General features: G+C 39.0%; 1 protein-coding gene across 2 annotated transcripts in view; it reads left to right on the top strand.

Moving 5' to 3' along the window:
• Positions 1–24,447, top strand: part of TRIM55 (tripartite motif containing 55) — a 76,655-nt gene that overhangs the window by 26,426 nt on the left and 25,782 nt on the right. Inside the window, exons 5-9 of one of the 2 annotated variants that reach the window (XM_021002120.2) lie at positions 9,628–9,861; positions 10,251–10,273; positions 10,375–10,499; positions 14,246–14,448; positions 17,433–17,726. In XM_021002120.2, coding sequence (XP_020857779.1) covers positions 9,628–9,861; positions 10,251–10,273; positions 10,375–10,499; positions 14,246–14,448; positions 17,433–17,726 — 879 coding nt within the window. The remainder of the gene's footprint in view (positions 1–9,627; positions 9,862–10,250; positions 10,274–10,374; positions 10,500–14,245; positions 14,449–17,432; positions 17,727–24,447) is intronic. The other variant, XM_021002122.2, reaches the window with a different exon arrangement.

The raw sequence follows: 24,447 nt of genomic DNA, 5'->3' as shown, positions 1-24,447 counted from the left end.
AATTTCCTGTCTCTTTCTCGTCAATTTTCCCAATCTACCAATGCTATCTATAAGTTTGCTTAACCTATTAATAGTTTCACTCACCCAATCTCACTTACCTTGCCTCATCTTGCCACCTGGCTTCTTCCAATCTTTCTTGGGTTCACCTCTTCAGATTTTATTCCCTAATCCTACTTGATCTTTAATCTGATAAATCTTCCTTAAATGCCCCCAAACCTCTGTGTTTCCCTTATAAACAGGAAGTAGAATCTGAACCAGTACCTGGGCCTAGAGATTGTTCTTCAGATTTTCCAATATTTCTCCTAAGTTTTGTCAAATTTCTCCTCCTCATATTCAACCTCTGATTTACCTCAATAGTTCAAGCCTTTCTAAGTCACTTGTGTATTTTTTTCCCCTCCTTCCTTATTTGGCTTAAACCCCTTTCTTTCTGTTTTCTTCGTCTCTCATAAAAACTGAAGCAGTAATAGGGAGGTAATAATCCCAGTGTACCCTGCCCTCCTCAGACCTCCCCTGGAGCATTATGCTCATTTCTAGGCTCCACAGTGAAAGAAGAACATTGATACACTGGAGGGTGTCCAGAAACAGCAGCTAGGATAGTGAGGTCATTAAGCATTTATTAAGCACCTCATATATGCTAGGCATTGTTTTAACTCAGTTGAAGGAAATGGAGGGTTTTTTTTTTTCAGGAGAAAAGAAGAGGGGGGTGGAGGATGGGATGGGACATAAGAGCTGTGCTCAAATATTCGAAAAAAGAGGGATTAGACTTATTCTGTTTGAACAGATCTGAGTGCAATGAGTAGAAGTTACAAAGAGGCAAATTTTGGCTTAATCTCTGGAAAAAAAAGTCTTAGTGTTTAGACCTATCCTAAAATGGAATGGCTTTGCATTGAGAGGTGGGAGGTTCCCCCCTCCATTGTAGACTTCAAGCAGAGCTTAAACAACCACTTGTCAGGTGTGTTGTACTGGGGATTCCTTTATTGTATAGGTTGGGTTAGATGGTTCCTGCTCAGCTCTCAAATTCCGGGATTCTTTGGCTTTTTAATCAGCTTACTAATTGTGGGGCCTTGGCCAGTCACTTATCCTCTCTGCAAGCCTTAGTTTCCTCCTCTATAAAATGAGGGTTTTAGAGTGGATGACCTCCAATTCTAGGATCCTATACCACAGAATCTGATTCTCTCTGTAGCTCAAAGAGTCTTCTAGTTAGAAGACTTCATTCATTCATTCAACAAGCATTTATTTAGTATCCATTAAGTGCTGGGCATAGAACTAGTACCTGGGGATACACAAAGATAAAGAAAATTTCTTACTAGCTATGTCACTGTGAACCCTGAATCCCAGTTTCCCAGGATTCTGTAGGAGGGAGATAATAATAATTGTACTATATGCCTCACAGCATTGTTGCAAAGAAGCTCTATAAGTGTGAGCATTATTTTTACTACTGAGGCAACATAACTAATTATTAATGACTTCCTTGGAGATTGGTTGAATCAGACCTTCAAAGAAGATTCCAAATACAAACATATTTTTGTATACCTTTGTCTGCTGAAAGCAGCTTGGGTATTTCTGCATGTGGTCATATTGGAGGTCAAGGAAGAGAAGCCTATTCTGTGTACATTGAGGAATCATAGTCATAAACAATGTTGACACAGTGGCTTTGTTCATGAAATCCTTCCCTTTGCAGTTCAATTTCTTCTCCTTAGTCATACACAAGCACCTAAAATTTAACCCGCGGTGCTTTTGTGAAGTTGTTTTAAACATAATTTAAAACCATTGTTAATAATTATTTAGCAATAGTAGCTGTGTTAAAATAGGCTTAAACAAATGGAGAGATTAAATCAAAGCTATATCTATAGAGGGCCAAAAATGCTTTAAAAAGTACAGTTATTAGGATACTTAGTTCATATTACATAAGTTTGTAGAATTAGAGCTGGAGTGTACCTGAGAAGTCATCTAAGCTGATAAATTCAGAGTGCAGATTGAAGTATATTTCCTTCTTCAGAACTGAAAATTAAATAAAATTGAATTTTTAAGAAAAAAGTCATTTAAACTAACCCTTTCATTTAAACATTAAAAATATTTTTAATTTATTTGTTTTTAAACATTCTTTTCTTTCTAAAATTTTTAGTTCCTAATTCTTTCTTCCCCTCTCCCCACTCACTGAAAAGGCACACAATTGTACATATAAAATCATGCAAAACATATTTCCATATTAGTTGTAATTTTAAAAAAGCAAGAAAATATAGTGAGAAAATTATACATCAATATGCACTCAGAGTTCATCAGTTCTCTTTCTGGAGGGGATTAAGCATTTTTTGATCATGAATCCTTTGGAATTGTCTTAGATCATTGTATTGATCAGAGTAGCCAAATCTTTCACAGTTGATCATCATTGCAACATTGCTCTTACTGCAAACAATGATCTCCAGGTTCTTCCCACTTCATTTTGCATCAGTTCCTATAGGTCTTGCCATGTTTTTCTGAAAGCAACCCCCTTGTCATTTCCCCCAGTACAACCATACTCTGTCACAACCATATGCCACAACTTGTTCAGCCATTCCCCATTTGATGAACATCCCCTTGATTTCCAATTCTTTCCCACTACACAAAGAGCTACTATAAATGTTTTTGTACATATAGGTCCTTTTCCTTTTTCTTTGATCTCTTTGTGAGATCAGAGGCCTGTAGGCCTAGTAGTGGTATTGCTGGGTCAAAGGGAATGCACAGTTTTATAGCCCTTTGGGCCTAGTTCAAATTGTTCTCCAGAAGGGTTGGACCAGTTCACTACACCACCAAGAGTTCATTAGTATGCCTGTTTTCCTCTCATTCCTTCCAGCATTTGTCATTTCTCATAAGTGTAAGGTGGTACTACCTCAGAGCTGTTTTAATTTGCTTTTTTCTAATCAATAGTGATTTAATGCATTTTATATGACTATACAGAGCTTTAATTTCTTCTTCTGAAAACTGCTTGTTCCCCCACATTTTTTAAAGATCGGGAAACTATGGCCCAGAGAGTTTAAGTTATTTGCAAAAGATCAGGTTTGAAGCCTGTGGCACAAAATCCAGTGTGCCTTCCACTATACTTCCCTGTATATGCTGCTTTGAGGTTTACAAAAGGCTCTGTTTTCTCACAATAAACCTAAGAGAAGGGTAGATGCTGAAGCATAGCTCCTGAAACATTGGCTTCTGAGAAAATGTTCTGATCAGAGATGCGATTTTTTACTTTTCCTGCAGATGTCTTAGCTTTGTAGAGACACAATCAGCCCATAGCTCCCTGCTTCACTGTTTATAGCGTAAGGTCTCCCTGCCCCTCGGATAATTAATTTTGGACAATGCTTCATAATTTTAATTACTCAACAGGCAGCATTATGTGTTCATTTCTGATGGGAGCTTTGCAGGCAACTTTCCTGTAGCTCTTCTAGGACACTGGAAGCCAGCAGGGAGTGCTGCCCTGGCTGCACTGTATAAAGGTCAGGTTGGGATCTGAGACTTTCCAGCTGAATCAGCCTGGAGGCCAACGCCAAGGGCAACAGTGATGGACGGTTTTCCTCTCTCACTCTTACAGTGTCAGACAAAATTTAAAAAGACAGTTCCATAGACTGAAGAAGGATATAGGAAATATTAAAAGAGAAAATGAATAGGCAGGAAAATAATCTTATGGTCTCACTTAACAGTTTTAAAGACAACATATATCCTGCTAAAGGAATTTGTGTGTGTGTGTGTGTGTGTGTGTGTGTGTGTGTATCCACATATAAAATTCCTGGATTTGGGTTCAAAGAAACCTAACTTTTCACTCAAATGAGAAAGTTTGTTAAGAGCAAAAAGAATTTTTATTTTTTGACCAGGAAGTTGTTGCAGAGCAAAGATAAAGTTGGCTGCTATCATGAGTTTGCAGACAGCAAGATGCCTTTGAAGCATGTTAACTGTAGACATTTCCATAATGCAAAAGCCTACATTCCTTTCTGATTGTATTTTTTAGGTTACTGTAAAATCAACACCGACAGCATTTTAGGTGACATATATAAAAGCACTTTGTGGTACTAAATGGCAAAGCAGTCATTACTGATAACTTTGTCTCTTCCCCTGACTAATTTCCCTTTTGGTAGCACATACCTGTTGAACACTGTTCTCCAGAGAAGAAATGAACAAACGAGGGAAGGAGTCAGTTCTAAATTCACTGACTTTCACATAACTTGGTTGAACCTCTATCTTCAAATGAAAAGTTAAAAGGACACATCCAGTTAAACTTATCCCATACTGCGCCCACCTCCACAGGGAATATGCAAACCTTTCCTTCGTGTGATGTCTGAGTGATATCTCATACTGGAAATTAATATTCAGTTTACCTCACAACTTAAGCTGGCTTCTAAGAATTTAGTGGAACCAACTGACTTGGAAATTCAGATGAAGAAGCATCATTTCCTTATTTTAGAAACAAGTTTGCTTCCTCTTATTCTGTCTTGCATATACATATGCTGAAGTTATACAATATCTGTTCAGCAGAACAAAAAACAAGAGTAAAAAATAAACAAGAAACCAAGACACAGTAGGGAGAGTGGTTATAGGTCCTTTGGTGTGGAGAAATCAGGACCTATAAACATTTATTCATAGTCCATTCCTGTCCTCTGAAAGATAATGACATCATTTCAAGTCATCCTGAAAAGAAGTAAGATGACACTTCTAGCCTCATTCCACCATACTTTAAGCATACAGAGAGATTTTCTTTTTTTAAAATAAAGAAGGATTGGTTCATTAGCAGTTATCGAAACAACAGCAATAAAATCTCCCAATATTTTAGTTAGTCAACTAGTATGTATTAAAGTGCCCACCATGTGCCAGTCAGTGTGCTAAGTGTTAGGGATACAAAGAAAGGCTATATTAGAAATAATTAATGGAGGGAGGGCTTTAGAATTAAGAGGGACGAAGAAGAGTTTCCTGTAGAAAGTGAGATTTTATCTGGGACTTGAGGGAAGCCAGGGAAACCAGGAGACAGAGATGAGGAGGGGGAGCATTCTAGGCAGGGGAAACAGCCAGTGAAAAGGAGGTCAGTGTCACTGGATCTATGTATGTGGGGGTGAGTAAGGTGAAAGAAGACTAAGAGTAGTCTTTTTACCAGTAAAGTGACAGGAGGCCAGTTCACTACACCACCAAGAGTTCATTAGTAGACCTGTTTTCCTCTGAAGAAGAAAGCTCTTCCCTGAAGAGCTCTGAATGTCAGTGAGAGGATTTTATATTTGGTGATGGAGACAAGAGGGAGCCACTGAATGAAAAATGTTACATAGTCAGATTTGCACTTTAGGAAGATCATTTTGATAATTGAGTGGAAGATGAACTGAAGTGGAGGAAAGCCTTGAGGCAGGGAAACCAACCAGCAGGCTATTGCAGTAGTCCAGGAGTAAGACGATGAAGGCCTACACCAGGGTGGTAGCAGTATCGGAGGAGTATCAGTATGAGAAATGTTACAAAGGTAGAAACTATAAGACTTGGTAAATGATTGCATATGGTGGAGCAGTAAAAGAAAGTGAGGAGTTGAGGAGGATGCTTAAGTTTAGAACGCTGGTGACTGGGAGGACGGTTTTACCCTCAATAATTCTTTACCCTCAACAAATCTCACCTTCTACAGGAAACTCTTCTTTGTCCCTCTTAATTCTAAAATAGAGAAGTTAGGAAGAAGGGAGCATTTGGGTAAGAATGATAATGAGTACAGTTTTGGTCACATTGAGTTTAAGATGTCTGAGACATCTGATTTGAGATATCTAGTAGGCAGTTGGAGACAAGAGACTAAAGATGGAAAGAAAGGTTAGGGCTGGACAAATAGATCTGAAATTTATTGCTGTAGGGATGATAGTTAAATTCAAGGAAGCTGATGAGATCACCGATGACATCAATGAAATAGTATAGAGAACAGAAGAAGGCCCAGGATAGAATTTTGGGGGATATACACTGTTAGTAGGCATGACCTAGATAAAGATCCAGCAAAGGAGATTGAGGAGATGTCAGACAGGTAGGAGAACCAGGAGTTTTAGTGTTATTATTATTATTTTTTTTTTTGGTGAGGCAATTGGGGTTAAGTGACTTGCCCAGAGTCACACAGCTAGTGAGTGTTATGTGTCTGACTCAGGTCCTCCTGACTCCAAGGCCAGAGGTCTATCCACTGTGCCACCTAGCCACCCCAAGTTTTAGTGTTATTAAAACCTAGAAAGAAGAGAGGTTGAAGAAAAGGGCGTGGACAGTGTGTCAAAGGCTACAGAGAGGTTGATTTGGCAATTAAGAGATCACCCATAACTTTGGGAAGAGGAGTTGTAGTTGAGTGATGAAATCTGAAGCCAGACTATAAAAAATTGAGAAGACAGTAAAAGAAAAGGAATGGAGGCATCAATTTTAGATAGCCTTCTCAATGAGTTTAGTCACAAAAAGGAGGAGAAATGAATAGTGGAGAGATGAGTAGATCAGTGAAGATTTCTCAAGAATGGTGGAAATAACGGGTGTGGTTTTTATAGGCAGGTAGTGTAGTAGGGAAGCAACCAGTATACAGGGAAAAAAGATAAGTGAGGAAGTGAGGATGATCTAGTAGAGGAGATGAGATGGGGTCACTTGTGTATGTACAGGGATTTGCTTTGGCAAGAAAAAGAGCTACGTCTTCATGTTATATAGGGAAGAAGGAGGAGATAGTGGTGGAATGATACTTTTTATCTCAGATCAGTTTTACAGCATGTAATTTGATAAAAAATGAAAAACTAAATCTGTAAACTACCAAAGGTCATCTCCAAAAACCTGAATGTTCCCAAGTACAGAGAAAGTCAATTATTTTTAGGAAGAATTTCTCCAAAAGCCCTTTTAGGTATCACAGAAATAGATGGCACTTTATCTTCCCAGTAAGTTCAAGGGTGAAGCAAGGATGCCCATTATCACCATTTTTATTCAATATTGTACTAGAAATGCTATCTATGGCAGTAAAAGAAGAAAAAGAAATTAAAGGAATTAGAGCAGGCAATGAGGAAACAAAAATATCACCTTTTACAGATGATATGATGGCATACTTAAAGAATCAACTAAAAAACTAGTTGAAATAATTAACAACTTCAGCAAAGTTGCAGAATATAAAATAAACCCACACAAATTGTCAGTGTTTCTATATATTACCAACAAAGTCCAGCAGGAAGAGATAGAAAGAGAAATCCATTTAAAATAACTGTAGACAATATGAAATACTTGGGAGTCTGTCTGCCAATGCAAACCCAGGAACTATATGAACACTGTTACAAAATAGTTTTCACACTAATAAAGTCACAGCTGAACAACTGGAAAAATATTAATTGCTCATGGATAGACAGAACTAATATAATAAAAATAACAATTCTACCTAAATTAATTTACTTATTCAATGTCATTATCAAACTACCAAAATCATTTTAAAGAGCTAGAAAAAATAACAACAAAATTCATCTGGAAGAACAAAAGATAACGAATATTAAGGGAATCAATGAAAAACAAATGTGAAGGAAGATGGCCTAGCAGTGTCAGATCTCAAACTGTATTATAAAGTGATAATCATTAAAATCTAGTAGTGGCTAAGAAATAGAGTGGTGGATCAGTGGAATTGATTAGGTGCACAGTACATTGTAGTAAATGACTGTAGTAATCTAATGTTTCAAACCCAAAGATCCAAGATTTGGGGGTAAGAACTCAACATTTAACAAAAATTGCTGGGAAAACTGGAAAGCAGTTTGGCAGAAACAAGGTATAGACCAATATCTCACACTGTTTACCAAGATAAGGTCAAAATGGGTACATGATATAGACATAAAGGATGATATCATAAGCAAAGTAGGGGAGTCTATTGTTTGTAAGATCTATGGATAAGGGAAGAATTCATGACCAAACTGGGATATAAAATGGATGATTTTGATTACATTAAATTAAGGTTTTTCACAAACAAAATCAATGCAGCCAAGATGAGAAAGAAAGCAGGAAACTGGGGGGAAATTTTTTTATACCAAGTATCTCTGATAAAGGCCTTGTTTCTCAAACATATGAAGAACTGAGTCAAATTTATAAGAATACAAGTCATTTTCCAACTGACAAATGGTCAAAGCATATAAACAGGCAGTTTTCAGAAGAAGAAATCAAAGCTGTCTATAGTCATATGAAAAAAAATGCCCTAAATCACTATTTATTAGACAGATGCTAATTAAAACAGCTCTGAGGTATCGCCTCACACCTATTAGATTGGCTAACATGATAGAAAAGGAAAATGACAAATGTTGGAGGGGATGTGGAAAAACTAAGACACTAATGCACTGCTGGTGGATTGTGAACTGTTCTAATCATTTTAGAAAGCAATTTGGAACTAAGCCCAAAGGGTTATAAAACTGTGCCTAGCTTTTGACCCAGCAATATCACTACTAGATCTATATTCCAAAGAGATCAAAATAAAAAGGAAAAGGCTCTATATGTCCAAAAGTCTTTATGGCAGTTTGTTTTGTGGTGGCAAAGAATTGGAAATTGAGGGGATGCCCATCAATTGAGGAATGGCTGAACAAGTTATGGTATCTGATTGTGATGGAATAATATTGTGCTGTAAGAAATGATGGGCAGCATGGTTTCAGAAAAAACCAAGAAGACTTATATGAACTGATTTAAATGAAGTGTGCAGAACTAGGAGAACACTACACAGTAACAGCAATATTGTATGATGATCAACTGTGAATGACTCAGCTGTTCTAAGCAATATCTAAAAGCAATGATCCAAGTCCATTCTGAAGCATTTATGATGAAAAATGCCATCTACCTCCAGAAAAAGAACTGATGGAATCTGAATGCATATTAAAATCTTTTTTAAACTTTCTTTTTTATTCTTTTTTTTGGGGGGGTTGTGTTTTGTTTCACACCATGGCTAATATGAAAATATGTTTTGCATGACTTCACTGTATAATTGATATATTGCTTGCCTTCTCAGTGGGGAGGGAGGGACAAGAGAAAGAAAATTTGGAACTCAAAATTTTTAAAAACAAATGTTAAAAATGGTTTTACATGTAATTGAGAAAAAAACCAGACTGGGCACCATACTCCAAATTGGAGAGAGGAGGACTCATGGCAGCAAGATTCTCCATGCTAGGACCAGCTGTTGGGTCCATTGAATATGGTAGCTGTGGTCAGAGAAACTGGAGGTCCCTGGAGAGGTAAAGACTACCTGCCCAGACAGAGAAAAGCTTCCAAGTCCACTTGTATCCTTAACTCATTCCCTATGATGTGAATTCATTCTCTGGGCCAGAGTTCCTCCAGAGGTTGTGGGTCAGCTTCAAATGACTAGGCCTGCTGGGTGTGAATCCAACATTAAGTTTTGAAAGATGTAGCTGTGTTTGTACTAATTTTCCTGATTAAAGGAAGACTAAATTGCATTTTTCCTAAAGGACTGGTGTTCAAATCAGCTCCTATGTATGTGACTTCAGGGATTTAGGAAAGTGGCAGGCTCATAACCATTTGGGGGATATTTTATTATTATGCCTTATTTTTCTGTAATTTTGCACTATCTGTTTATCAGTTCTTTGCTGAATAAAACAACTAGATAGTATCTAAAAAAAAAGATTCACATTAAACCTTTCTAATCTGAACCAACTGAACTCACAGGAATGTTGCAGAAGACAGAAACAGGAGCTGTGTGAAAAATTTGATTATCTCTATGGCATCCTGGAGGAAAGAAAGAATGAGATGACACAAATCATTACAAGGAGCCAAGAGGAGAAACTGGAGCATGTCCGGGCACTGATTAAAAAGTATGCAGATCATCTGGAGACAGTTTCCAAGTTGGTTGAGTCAGGAATTCAATTCATGGATGAGCCAGAAATGGCAGTCTTCTTACAGGTATGGTCCAATGTGGTCAAAGAATCTAAAGATATTCACCAGGTGGGCGGGTTGGATACAAAAAGCTGTTTGTTGTGGTCAGAGGGTAGAAAACATCTCTCCCTCATAGCATATTTGTTATATGTATGTCCATCTTATTATATTGAACAATTTGAGCAAATGAAAATATTCTTTCCTTCTGTGCTTGGCTCTTAATCTGATTATGTTACTCAGTAAAGTATATTTAAAAGGTCATAATGTTTAAATGTAAAAAAAAAAAGATTGTGATTTAAATTTGATCGGATGCATTACACTTTGGTATTCCAAGAGGTGGAGAGAATTAAAGATCAGAATGCGAAGTATCTTTGACAGAAAGAAAGAATTAAAGCCGCCTTTTCTTGCTTTCACAGAATGCCAAAACGCTGTTACAAAAGTAAGTAACTTTTCATTTGACAAAGAGTTTAGGTTTTCTATTTTTATTCATGACCATCTAACTAAACAGTGATTGCAACTGCCACATTGTCTTGGTTTCAGAATTTCTGAAGCATCCAAGGCATTTCAGATGGAGAAAATAGAACACGGCTATGAAAACATGGACCATTTTACAGTCAACCTCAATCGAGAAGAAAAGATAATAAGAGAAATTGACTTTTACAAAGGTATATCACCCAGGTGACCAAAAATGGCTGTCTTAAACTGCAGGTGTGTGCAAGCTGCTGGAGGTTGGGGTGTCAAGGGTCACACTCCAGTATTGCTGCCAAAATAGAACCTGACAACTTTGCAGGGACCATAATTGAAAATGAAGCTTCGTTTCACAGCAGAATCATGCATCTTGTTGACAAGGGTTATTCTGGCTTTAGCTATCAGAGGGCCTCTTACACCACGATATACTTTGTTGACAGTTAAGTGCCTCTGATGATGACAGCACCCTTAGTTCCTCCATCCTTACACAAAACATTGCTCATGATCACATAAAATGCCACTCGGTGCTAGTTTGAAGACCAGTCAGAAAAGGGAAGACATCTGGGTGGGAAATTGTATAGTGTTTGTTTAATTAAGTACTGACAGTTCACAAATCAGAGTGGCAGGTGGTGTGGGGAGGCAGGTGAGCTATAGACTGTGAGGAGAAACCGGTGCTAAGGTCTAGAGACAAAGTAGACCAGTCCTAAAACCTACCACCCATTTTCAATAGCAGAGCTAAGAGTCTAGGCCCTCCAGTAATAAAATGAAGCAGGCATGGTACATAATCTATGATGATATGCTTAGGGAAGAGGAGGTCATATGATCACAAATCTAAATTTGGAAGGGCCTTACAGGCCAGTCCCTTTATTTTACAAATGAAGAAAACCTGAGACCACACAGGTAGTAACCATCAGGTCCTCTGACTCTGGGGCCAGTCATCCTTCTGTTGTACCAAGATGAGTAATACATTCCATTCTTTAATAGTCACTATTTATGAACACTACACTTGTCTTTTTAGAATTAAATCTCAAAATAATCTCCCTTTTCATCCAATTTCTTGATTTCTTTAGCAGTTAAGAAAAGAGATGATGTTTTCTATTGGAACTACTTGGTTTAACTGGCTGTTGGGGTGCCTTAAGGAATTAAGAAATGAATGAAGCTCAGCACCATGCTTGGGGGCAGTGGGCTAGTTTAGAGATGTGTTGGTAGAGACTACAAATGTTTATGTGGGAGAGGAGGGGAAAGAAAAAAGAAAAGAAGGGAGGGTACTCATTGCCATGTTGAGTGGGTATGTTTGCCCTGTCCACACATGATCAAAGTTGTAGGGTCCAGCATTCAGTGTAGACAGGAATTTTTCTAGCTACCATACTGAGCCTTGTAAAATATCAGAGGGAGGTGGAAGGAGATGTCTTCTACGTAGAGGTGTGCTGGTAAATGTTTAGCAACCAGCTTTTTGAAAATATATAACACAATTTCAAGTTAAACCGGCATTATTAACTTTTTCTCCATCATTTTCTTAAGTCTAGAAAATCAAGAAGATAATAAATCAAACTCTGATTTGTAGTATTTACTTATTGCCAAGGTATAAATGCTTACACTGAAAATTTAACAATTGGCTCTGCCAAGCCAATGAGCTGGTTCCAACACCCTTGCTTCTCTGTTGTGGCTAGGAGAATTGTCTTATTTGTATTCTTTTCAATAGTGTTATTGGACCAGGCATGCAATTTTATTTGTGTACAGAACTCCAAATAAGAAAACTCCCTTTACCAGTGCAGTCAGATGTGCTTTGTCTTAGAGAGGGACCTGGGAGCATTGAGAGGCTAAGCCAGTATATGTCAGAGGTGAGCCTTGAATCTAGGCCTTTCTGACTCTAAGGACGGTTCTGTATATACTAACACATGCCACCTCCCTGGTCTGTTATACTGTACTTAATTGGTTTGTTATACTGTCTTTAATTCAGAGGTGTCCTGGTATATTTTTACAAGTGTGTACAATCTCTTTGCAGGTGGTGTAGTGGATAGTGCCAGATCTGTAGTCAGAAAGACCTGAGTTCAAATCCAGCCTCAGACGCTAGACGAGTCACTTAATCCCATTGGCCTTTGTTTCCTCAAATAATCTGGAGAAGGAAATGGCAAACCACTCCAGTATCGGCCAAGAAAACCCCAAAAGGGGTCACAAAAAATCAGACACGACTGATCAACAAAGTCTGTTTACTCCACAGAATAAAGTGAAAATGATAGCCAACTCCATTTGTTCCAGACTTTTCCTGGGTATAAGTTGAAAGGACAAGCACAACCCCTGAATGTGACAAATGTCTGAATCTTGTAGAGTCCCCACGAAGAAAGCAGGGAGCACTGGGGTCAGATGTTGATCTGGACACCAGGTTGTCTCCTCAATGATGGGAAGTAGAAGAAAATTTGAAAGGGAGGGGAGCCCAAAGGCCTACGTACTCATTGTGACAAGTAGCTAGACTCTATTCAGGCATTTTCCAGATCGGATTTGTCCCAGTTTAGCTCAGTGTTAAAAATTTGGATTTACAAACAGATAAACTAAGGGGCAGTTATCCATGTTACTAAAATAGTCTTACTTTTAAGCAGTAGCTCCTCTGCTATATTATCCTGCTTAGACATCATTCGATTTTTTTACTGAGAGGATTAGAAAGGTGAGTCAGAGAGGAAGTCGGCAGCTGTAGGGTGCTCTATACTTACACAAATACATGTGAGCATTAACAGATGGAACCTGTTCAAATACAGAGAGAAAAAAAGAACAAAAACCTGGATTAGAGTCTTTAAAAGATGAAGTTATATTTTTTAAAAATATTATCAAATTATAAAGCTGTCTTTGAAAACAAGTTAACTTCTAGTTAGCTCTTAGAATTGACCATAAGATAAAGATTCAAAAACATATTTTAATAGAATGGAAAAAACAATGGGAAGGGCAGCATTGCATATTGGAAGTGAGGACTGGATCTGAAGTCATAGGTCCTGGGTTTGAATTCTACACCTGCCTGTGTGACCCTGGGCAAATAACTTAACTTTCCTGGGCCTTTTCAGTTTCTTCATCAGTAATAGCTAACATTAACATAGTGTTGTAAGGTTTACAGAACACTCTGCATGTGTTATCTATTTCATCCTCACAGTAACTTTGGGAGGTTATTATCGGTACTATAATCATCCTCATTTTACAGATGGGGAAATTGAAGCACAGACAGGTTAAGTGATTTTCCTAGAGTCATACAGCTAGTATCTGAGGCAGGGTTTAAACTCAAGTTTTCCTGATTCCAAGTCCTATATTTTATGCATTGTACCACCAAATGCCAGGTTTAGATTAGATGACTATGAGTTCCTTCTACCTACACATGTATACACCTATACCTATATATAGGAGATACCTTCTGCCTTTAGCCTATGAGCTAAATATTTAAAACTTGCTGTTGGTAAACCCAGCATAAGCTATTATTATTATTATTTTAGTAATAATAAAAATAAATGAACTCCATTGTTTTAAAATTACTGAATCTAATTTTTCTTGGCACTTGGATTGGATAGGTCCCAACTGCCAATTTGTTTTGCATATTTACTATAAAAATGACAATAAAATAAATACTGTACAAATGATAACCAGCATTTATATAGTGCTTTAAGGTTTGCAAAGCACCTTATATATGTTATCTTATTTGATCCTCACAATAACTCTGTGAAGTAGATGCTATTATTATCCTCATTTTACAGATGGGGAAACTGAGGCTCAAAGAAGATTGATTGAGTCGCTCAGGGTCACATAGTCAGTAAGTGTCTGAGACATACTCCCAAGCCTAAAGCTCTGTCCAATGTGTGCTCTGACCGTCCACTGTACCACCTGTTTTGCCTGTAGCTTATCTGGTAATTATTTTGATGAAGATGGCACTTCTAATGATTAAAAAGTAGCATTCTTTCCATATCAGAGGAAGAGGAAGATGAGGAAGTGGCCGAAGAAGCAATGGAAGATGTCTGTACAGAGTCATCAGGGGAAGAAGAAAATCCTGAGATAGTATCCCAGCCCTCTCCACCAGATGCTGAGCACCAGTCTATACCTGAGGCACTTCCTGTTGCATCTGTAGAAATACCACCTACCCCACCAGCTGCTGCGGGGGATCTTGTAACTCAGGTAAACTTTCCCCAGGGTTCCCTTCACCCCTGGGGCAGATAAGGATGGATCACTATTCAGCGGTCTGAGCAGTTTATTCTGACTCAAAGCAAAATTTGTGTCAGACATTCCTACACAATCTATGGAAGAAAAGATTTCAGGATGGTTATAGCGTCAGGGAAGGAAGCTCTCAGGGTGAATCATGAAGGGATTTTTGGTTGTCATTTGATTAACAGAATTTCTTCCTCTCTATAAGCTCAGTATTTCCGCAAGGAGTTTCCTCAAATCCACTTAGTGCATTTTCTGAGTCAGTAATCATTTTGCCTATAAGCTGTAATTTGCGGGCACTTGAAAATGTAAAAAATCACTGAAAACTGGTACCAGGAGGTTCATGTCCATATTATGTTCATTAGTGAAAACATAGAAATTCACTTTATAGGCAAGACAGGAATTAAGAGAATTAATATTATTTGCAAACTTCAGTTTTTAATTTAGCCAGCAAAAAAAGAAACCATATAGGCCATACTAGTTCTTTTCTCTCTGACTGACCCTGAAATATAATCTGATCTCACGTCCTTTTTCAATCATGCAACAAATGAAACATGGTTTCCTCTGTACTATTTGTCTTGTCAGCTGGATTGTTTAAGTGTTTTCTTAGGAAGAACAGGCCACTGCTGTGGTTGATTGACTATCTTCTATGTGTTTCTGGGATGTCATAGTCTAGATTTCACGCTTAGTATGTTCCCAGTAGTGTACCTATTGACTTCATGATGCTTTCAGTGAATGAGATACCTACCTGTTAAATTGATGGACGTTGTGCCAACATCAATGGAGGAGGCTCCTTTGGGCCCTCTGCCTGCCTGTCATAGACGATTGAAATGATTTGTGTCAACCAAAGTTATCAAAGGAACGTGGAGATAAGAGTTGTTAAAAAAAAAAACTATCCCAGCTGGGCATGTTGGCATCCCCCTGTAATTCCTGCTTCAGGGGCATCTGAGGCTAGTGGATTGTTTGAGGTTGGGAGTTCTGAGGTGCAGCACGACTAAAGTTGATTGGATATCTGTCCTAAGTCCAGTATGATAAGCCCTTAGGAGTGGGGGGCCACCAGGCTGCCTTAGGAGGGCTGACCCAGTGCAGGTCAGGAAAGGGGCAGGTCAAAACCCCTAGAATGATCAGTAGTGGGGTTAGGCCTGAGTGTCTGCTATTCACCAGCGCAGATGACTTAGTCTTTATGAAACAAAACAAAAAGAATTAACCGAAGACTACTTTGGCAGCTTAAAGGAAGGCACCTTTTTTAAAATAACTTATAGCTCTAAAGAGGAAGCATTTCAGACATAGATGCAGAGTCTTAATGCTATGAATAAGCTCCTCCCCTAGTCAGAAGAAGTCTAAACTTTTTTTTTTTTGGCTAAGCAGTGGGGTTAAGTGACTTGCCCAGGGTTACACAGCTAGTAAGTTTCAAGTATCTGAGGTCAAATTTGAACTCAGGTCCTTCTGACTCCAGGGCCAGTGCCTCTTCCACTGCCCCGCGTAGCTGCCCCCAAGCCTATTATAAGTTTTGAGAATATAAAAAAAATATTATAGTAAAGGAGACAAAGTTAGGAGATTGATGAAGGTTTACAAGGTTGAGAGATAAGTGAAGACCTACAAAATAGAAGCAGTGTTTTGTTTTGAAATTCATAGCAAAAATTTTACACATGAACATATACTTAATTACAATTAATTTGAGGGGGTGCCTTTCATTATTCTGCCTAGAAGCAGTGAGGTTTCCAATGGAAAAGACAGTTTTCTCATACTCCTTCTAGGCTGTAATATCAGCTCACCCATAGCCCTTTGTAGTAATGCCAAGCTTTCTAGAAGCTTAAGCCAAGTCAGTCAGCATTTATTAAGTGCTTATTATGTGACAGGCACTGGGCTAAATGCCAGAAATACAAAAAAACAGTGTCTGCCCTCAAGGAGCTCCCAGTCTAATGGAGGAGACAACATGAAATCAGCTACGTACATACAAGATAACTTGGTCATCTTCATCAGAGCCAGCAAAGCCAAGGGGAGAACTGAGTCTCCAGTTAAGGTGCCATGTAGTTGCAGTAGGTCTCTCCTATTACAGCTTTCCTAGGTCACCCAGGCCTGGGAACATATCCAGGGCTCCATCCCTGGTGGAAAAAGCACACTGCTCCATACCCACCACCTAGACTGGGCTAAGCTTGATACAGTCCCCCTTTGCATGTTGTCCTTGTCTCTGTCCCCAAGAGGAGAGGCCCTGAGCTCTAATGAGCATAACTAGATAAAACACAAAACTAGATAAAAACCATGAGGTGATTGACTAAATCTTTTGTCTGTAGGAAACCAGACTGGAAAAGCTCTGTTCATAATTCTCTGAAAGTTCATTATGCCCATAGAAAAGTAGGGTGGCTGCTGGAATTGTATTTCTTCTTTTTATTAATACATCCAGTTTTCAGTTTTGGAGGGGAAGGATTACAAGCGTTTTTGAAATCCATGGAAGACACACAAAAAAACCTCAAAAACAAACCCTCATTTTAGCTGACAACTTTAACCTTCTCTCACAGTGCTTGGCACAAAGTACAAGCTTAATAAATGCTTTTTCTCAATTCATTCATTCATTTTCACAGAAGGAAAGGAGCACCACTGATTCTAGGTTTCATGTCTTCTCCCTGCTCCTAACTACCATCCAGTAGATTTTGTTTAGAGGAAATTGAATAAGAAATAGACAGGTGGCAAGAGAGAAGAGGAGAAAAGAGGGGTTCGGTTAATTAGCCTTGGAATAATTGAAAGTTCAGACTCCAAGGCATATGAGTGTAGGCAAGAATTCTTATGGGTTTTCTGGGTGACTCTTTTGGTAGAAGAGGCATGAATAAGGAAGATCTGAAACAAATTCATCAAATCAGCACACAATGAGAACCTGCTGGCCAGAAACAGGAGAATAATTAAAGCCCACTGCTTTTTTTTTCTTTTTTTTTTTTTACTTTCACTTTGTCCCACTTAAGGGGGAGGTGGTGCCAAGTGTTGCTCAGCAGACTCCACAGTCTGAAACTCAAGTACCGTCACCAGCATCGGAAACCCTGGATCCCTTGTTTTATCCTAGTTGGTATAAGGCCCCCAAACGGCAAGGCACCAACCCAACTTCCACCCAAGTGAGTGAAGGTTCGGGTCAAGTAGGGCCTTCAGTTTCTGTGGATGCCAGTGGGCAGAAGGCAGAAGAGGCAGAAACCACCACAGCGTCCAATGAGAGGGAAGCACTGAGTGGTAAGGAAGCTAGTACCACTGCAGCCACTTCTCAGGTCAGTGTCCATCCTCATGGTGTCCAAACGCTTTTATGTATCCATCACTCGAGCTCCAGCAGAATACGATAGGACAAGCAAAGGCTTCCCAAATGGGGCAACAGCAACACGTGAAATTAATTACAAAGTTGCATTTTAAAAGTATTTTTCATTCTGACCTGGCCACCTTATAACTGGCTTCCCAGTGGGGGATGTATAAAGAATCAGGCCCACTGGAAGGTAGGCCTGCAGCGAAGAGTTGCATTATCTGTAGTGATTGGTTGGTTTTCCAAGTTGCCCCTGTGAAATGGCCTCTTGTCCTTGCATGGCCTTTGCGGTATCCTCCCAGAGTTTTTTAAGCTTAACCACTGGCTTTTGTGACATTCACAGCAAGGTCCAAGAAAGCATGATTAATTGGAACTTAATTCTGCACTGGAAATAACTCCTCTGATTCATGACTTTTGGTAGTGTTTCAGCTATGCTAGACAAAGATAGCTTCAACTTAATTATACCTGTGCTTTCTTGGCCATAGATTCCTGGTAGGGGCTGAAAATGAGGTTTCCAGTATGTACTTTGTCCCCGTTTCTTAAAGAGATACTCCATGCTCCCAAACCATTATATTTGAAAATTTCATTTTGGTATAATGAGTGTTTGAAATCCATGTCATAGGTTGGATCTTTGCATGGGTATGTTTCACAGAAGAGACCTACACATCTTCTTCTGTGGCTAAGAATGCTGATGGAGATTTGACACTCATGGGCATTCTTGCACTGGTGTGTGGGTTTGGGTGTTGCACGATTAAAGGAAGGGTTTGGCAAAGAAATGGTTTCTCAGCCCATGCTTTTGGGCTGTGAAAAACAGATTGAATCTTTTCCAAATGGTGAGAATTGCTTTAACTGTGACCTTTGAGTCATATTCCAGGCTGGGTGAGGTAAGCTACTAAGAGTTTCAAGAGGAGAATGATTGTTGAAAAATGTAAAATACTAACTGCTGTATTAAAAGTCAAAAACCAAAAAAAAATTTAGGAGAAAAGTAGTTAGTCAGCGTTTGCTACATGTGTTCTTTTTTGTTTCTTGTTTGGAAAAATTTCTGTGGTGATTGTATATAAAGCAGTGAGAGCAAGCTCTTACTCATTTTAGTAAATGCAAAGAGAGTGATAACATAGTAAAGGAAAGTTGGGTGAGAAGGAACAGAAGAATTCATAATATTGAATACATAATATTTAACAAATTCTTATTAATTAAAGGCAAAAAGTTGGTTCTGAATAAAAAATGGAAGCACAACTTCTAGACTAGGTGTTCTTAACATTGGGTCTGTGAACTTGCTTAAAAAAATTCAAAAAAATATTTTGACAACTGTATTTCAATGTCATTCATTTCCTTTGTAATTTCATGTAATTTATTTTATCCACCTAAAAATATTTTTCTGCCTAAGCTTCACCAGACTGCCAAAGGGGGCCTTGGTACAAAAAAAGTTAAAAACTCTTGCTCCAGACAATGTTGAAAATTATAGTTATTTCTGAGCCTAACAGTGAAGCATTCTTCTTATTTCCTCACAGGAGTTAGCACTCTGCCTATCACTTTTGGCTTTTGTTATCATACTTCACTACATCTGGAGTCAGATTCATACTTGATTTTTACCTTGATGGGTAGGACATATTTTATTTATCATTGACTAACATTATCAATATTTCTATCCATAATGTTCCCCTTCCGGATACTCATAGGTGTGTTTCACCCCATGCCTGGAACCTGAATTGTCTTAAGAGAATCATGCTGTCAGATCATATCTGCTGCCTAAATCTCCCTACTGCTCAAGCTCCTCCATCCCCTTCTTGAAGGAAAAATGCTCCATTATCTAATCTTGCATGGTGGAAACCTCCTTTCTCTCTGGGAAAGGGGATCTGACTCAGAACAATGACTCGATGGGTAATTATTCAGCAATCCAGTACAAGTTAACCTACCAAATGATGGTTTTAGAAAGCCTGGCTCCACACAGAATAGCTTCATGAGGTATGACAGAATACTCACTGCCCTCAATACCAGCTTTAGTAATGATGATGAGTCTTTCCTAAATTATAGTCTAGGATTTCCTTGATTAAATTTTAAGGGTTTATCTCCCCTACCCCACCGTCTCCATGATGAGAAAGTTCTGCACAGCAATGATACTATAAGTTTTAGCTGGAGTAGAGGGGCCTTCCTGCCATCCACATATCACCTGGATGTATCTGGGCCAGTTGGCAAGAGTAAGCCTACCTCTGGAGAAGTGCCTCAACACTCATGATCATGGACAAAGGGTCAAAAAAGCAAAAAAAAAAAAGTAGAGGAGTTGTTGAATCAGTGGCTATCTACCAGCCAAAGGAAACCAGGAGAAAAACCAAGGAATTAGAAATGACTTTTAAACAATGTTTGCAAATTATTTTCTAGTTTGATCCTTTTAACCAAGCCTTTTAAAAAAATGGTTATAAAGGTTTGTTTTGGTGCTGGTATCTTTCTATTTTAACTTTTCTTTAAGATGATTGTTATCATATTAATAAATAATATTTTAAAAATCTAAGCCTGACAGCCTTGTAAGTAACTGACCCTACTGAGCCCGCTTCTCAGCTCCATGGACCTATGTCTCCAAAGGGCTTCAGGGTCACTGGCAACATGCAGCACCAGCTATTTCTGGTTCGTTGACTTTTCCTTTGGTTGACATTTGGCTGATCTGGGAGCTCCCCATCACAGAATTCAATTTCTTTCATCTCATTAGTTTTCAGTTGTCTGCCTTCCAATGGCAGTGGCTGCTTGTCAGCCACCTTTCAGTCTTCGATCCATCAAACTGTGTGAGAGATGGTGGGATGGTGGAGATGGCTGCTCCCTCTCCTCCTAGAGAGTAAATGAAGTGGTCCGTGGTCCTAAATCTTCTTAACTCTGTCCTTGTTAGCAATTCTTCAAGTCTGGGATATAGTGACTTGTTTGATATCTCCTCTTAATGATAATTATAACTAGCATTTATGTAGTGCTTTAAGGCTTACAAAGTGCTTTGCAAATGCCTCATTTGATCCTCACAACAACCCTAGGAGGTAAGTGTTATTTTTGACCCATTTTATAGAAGAGGAAACTCAGGCAGACAGAGGTTGTGACTTGCCCAGAGTTAGGCAGCTAGTAAGTACCTGAAGCCAGATTTGAATTCAGGTCTTCCTGATTCCAAGTCTTGGGCTCTATCCATTGTACTCCCTCACTGCTTCCTTTTCTAACCATTCATCAAAAAGAAGAGAATGGGAATCTCCATTGACTGTGAGCTTAGTGGGGGCTAATGAGGAGGAAGAAAGAATTACCTCTATTACAGCAACAACCTACTTGTGGATCTGAATGATTGGCTAAGAGTTCAGCCTGTGTTCTGAGTGTCAAGGGAGTTGGCACCTCCGTCATCTTTGCCAAATGTGTCTGAGGCTGCAGAGGGAATGTTAAGCTTTGTGGCTGTCCATCCATTTATTCCATTTCATATATGCTAAAATTCATGTCTGTTCATTGGAATGGTGGTAGGAGAACTGAAGGGAAGAGAAGACAGGAAAATGCATGTTCACTTTAACTGACAACCTAGTGCTGTTCATATTGTTCAGAAAGAGCTTTTGGGGCAGGGTAGGGGGGAAGGAGAGGAGAAGAAGTTTAAGTGCTAATGATAAAGTGATTTGGAACAATTTTCTGCCGGCCCAGATCCATGAAACCAAAATGAATCAATGTTAAACAGTTACTCAGCCAGTATGGAAAATTCAGGCAGGCATCAGTTTTTAGAGTATTGGCCATCTGTCAGATTCAATGGGAGTTGTTTCCCCATCTGGCTCTTCAGATCCTGAAACCTCCATATTTGTTTCTGATCAGGACCTGATCAGCTTCTAAGCACCTCAGAATTCGACACTAGACTATTCCTGTAATTTGAAGACTAGAGGGAGACTTCCTAATTCAGTATATGTTGAATTAAATTGAACTTGAGAATTAAAGACAAAATTTGAATTAGATAGAACTGGAGAATTAAGGACAAAATTTCCATTTACCTCTTTAGTAAACCTGCCTGCTTCTCTTTCTTTGCCTCTTCACTCTACTCCTTCCTTTTTGTCCAGTTAACATATTTCTTAACATGTCTTCTAATATGTCAGATTTCTTTTGCCTTATCTTCCTTGTTTGGGTCCTCTCATGTAACTGAGTGATATCTCTCCCTTAGCTAAAAGCCTCAGCATCTTCCGGAAACTTACTCAGTGACTCATTTCAACCTCAGTCCCTTCCCTGCCAACCTCTCAGACAATCAGAACTTTTCCCCCTAAGAAATTTCCTCATATTCATTCACTTGGTGAAATCCCATCATGGTTTTCCTGCGTTCAAATGCTGTCCTTTCAAATGTTATTTCTGTATAAGAGCTACAAAAATCACCTGCCTTCTCTGATTCTTTTGTGTAGAAACCAGCTAAAAAGATTGATTTGACTCTAGTGAGATTGCAACTGATGAGGAAAAAAAAAACAAACAAAACCTCTGGCTTCTCAACCATAAGTGAAATGTGTTTGTGTTTTACCAAAAATACATTAATATTTAGCTTCCTCTGTTCTCTGGAAAAGAACCATCCCACAAGAAAGTTTAAACTCAGCTTTTAAAACTTAGGGCATATTGGAATGAATAAATGTTATTGGCTACTTGTCCTCAGGACATATTCTGAAATTCCTTGTTTTGAGTTCCTGAAACTGCCTGATCTCAATCTACTCATGTATAAAATGAAAGGCTTAGACTGGGAAAGCTTAGACTAGTCTTAAAAAAATAAATTAATAAAAGGATCTATTCTGTGAAGTTTGGATTCCATCAAAGGGCCATACTTGAGGACCTAGAGGTCCACATGTGGCCTTGAGGCTACAAGTTCCCCATCTCTGGACTAGATGGTCTCTGAGCTTCCTTCCAGTTCAAACAGGTTGTGATTCTATGAATTTGCGTGACAGGTCCATCCATAAGGTTCATAGCTAGGTGGTGTAGATCCTGCCCCTCCCTCATCTCTCCTACAACAATGTGGAAGGAGGGTAAAGGGTCTGTTACTTGATATCCATGTTTGATAATGGAATATTTAACACATGAATCCTTGGAGACTTGACCTTGAAATTTCCACTCACCTAGATAATATCAGTTGTTTGCTCTGCCAATTGAAAGACATTTGGGTGGAAATAACATTTGATCAATTTTACATACTTATTGATTTAAAAAAAAAAGAAGCCTGAAATGTTACATCCTTTCCTAGAACAGGCTTAAGAGCGGTAGGTCAGGAGCATGTTAAGAGTTGGGAGTAGGAGGAAGGGATGAGATGTCAAAGGACTCTTGCTAAAATAGCTGAAAGAAACTCAGTCAAGACCAAGCATGAAAGACTCACATTTGCTGCCCTTGAAGAAGCAAAGTCTTTGAGGGCACGTGTTCAAACTGGCTGTGTGACCCTGGGTAAATCACTTAATCCCTCAGTTCTCCAGGCAACTGTCTAAGACTATTTTTTGCAGAGCAGGTGCTGAGTTGTACTGGTAGAGGGAATTCCTCACTGGGAGCTCCCTGATACCAAAGTAATCACAGGTTCAGTCCTTAACCCTATCCCAATGCCTCTAGTTTATTGAATCCCTTGGGGAAGTCCAGGCTTCTTAGAGTATCCAATTTTAAAAATACTACCAACTCATTTTTAAATGGTCCTTCTACCTGCGTCTAAACCTCAGATTACATTGTTTTCTGTTTTTGTTTCTTTAACTCCCAGAGATGCCAATGAACAGTGCATGATGCCTACAGGGTATTTGGGCTTTTCCAATGTGATCTTAGATCAATGTGATCTAACACTTTTCCAGAGATGGAAAGAAGTAGCAGTGGCCTTCTGCTCCCTGGAAACTACTTGTTGGCCTGACATTGGGGATCTTTGCTAGCCCTGCTTAATGGATTCTCATATTGGATCAAAGGATCATTGACTTCTTGAACTCTAAAGGAGTATAGAGAACATGAGGTCAAGAACACTGGACCTGGCCTCTAGTCCTTATTCTGCCCTTAACTGCCATATGACCTTGGGAAGATTACCTAGCCCAGGGATGGGGAACCACCTGTGGCCTCAAGGCCTCGGGTTCCCCCCACTGCTGATCCTAGCCTCTCTGGGTTTCATTTTCCTCATCTGAAAAATGAAGGGGTTGTATTAGATCATAGAATTTTGGAGCTGAATGCTTGAACTTGGTGGATTCAGCCCCCTCATGTTACAGATAAGAGAACTTCAGCCCTAAGTAGTAAGGTGACTTTGCAAAGGTCACACAGTGGAATGGCAGCTGAGCTCTTAAGGAAGTGAAGCAATATTTCAGTAGAGATTCTTTCCCATTCATGGCAGCTGCTGGGTTAATCCAGCAGCTGTTCTGGCCCAGTCTCCAGGGCTGCGAGGTGGAGATGGTTTCCTCCCAGTGCAGCTATCACCAAGAAGTGAAGATGTGCCATTCAAAGATTAATTTTGGAAAGATAGCTGGACCCACCGAAAGCTCTGCAGTCAAGTGTTTCTGTCAGTGGACAGCAACAGGTGGCCAAGTTAACATATTTCACTGGAAATTGGATTCTGCAGAAACAAGAACAAAAATCCCTCAATATTATAGGAACTCTTAGTTTTAGGAATTCAATGTCCATATTATATATCATATTTATTTAGGCTGAAAGTGGTTAAAAATGGAATTGTATCCACATTATACCTATAATAGTAGATGGTCAATGTTTGTAGAGAC

Source organism: Phascolarctos cinereus, unplaced genomic scaffold, assembly GCF_003287225.1.
Source record: "Phascolarctos cinereus isolate Bilbo 61053 unplaced genomic scaffold, phaCin_HiC Scaffold_4;HRSCAF=312, whole genome shotgun sequence".
In the NCBI taxonomy this organism is placed as follows: Eukaryota; Metazoa; Chordata; class Mammalia; order Diprotodontia; family Phascolarctidae; genus Phascolarctos; species Phascolarctos cinereus.
Note: the sequence above shows the minus strand (reverse complement) of the source record. Positions and strands in the feature narration are given on the sequence as shown.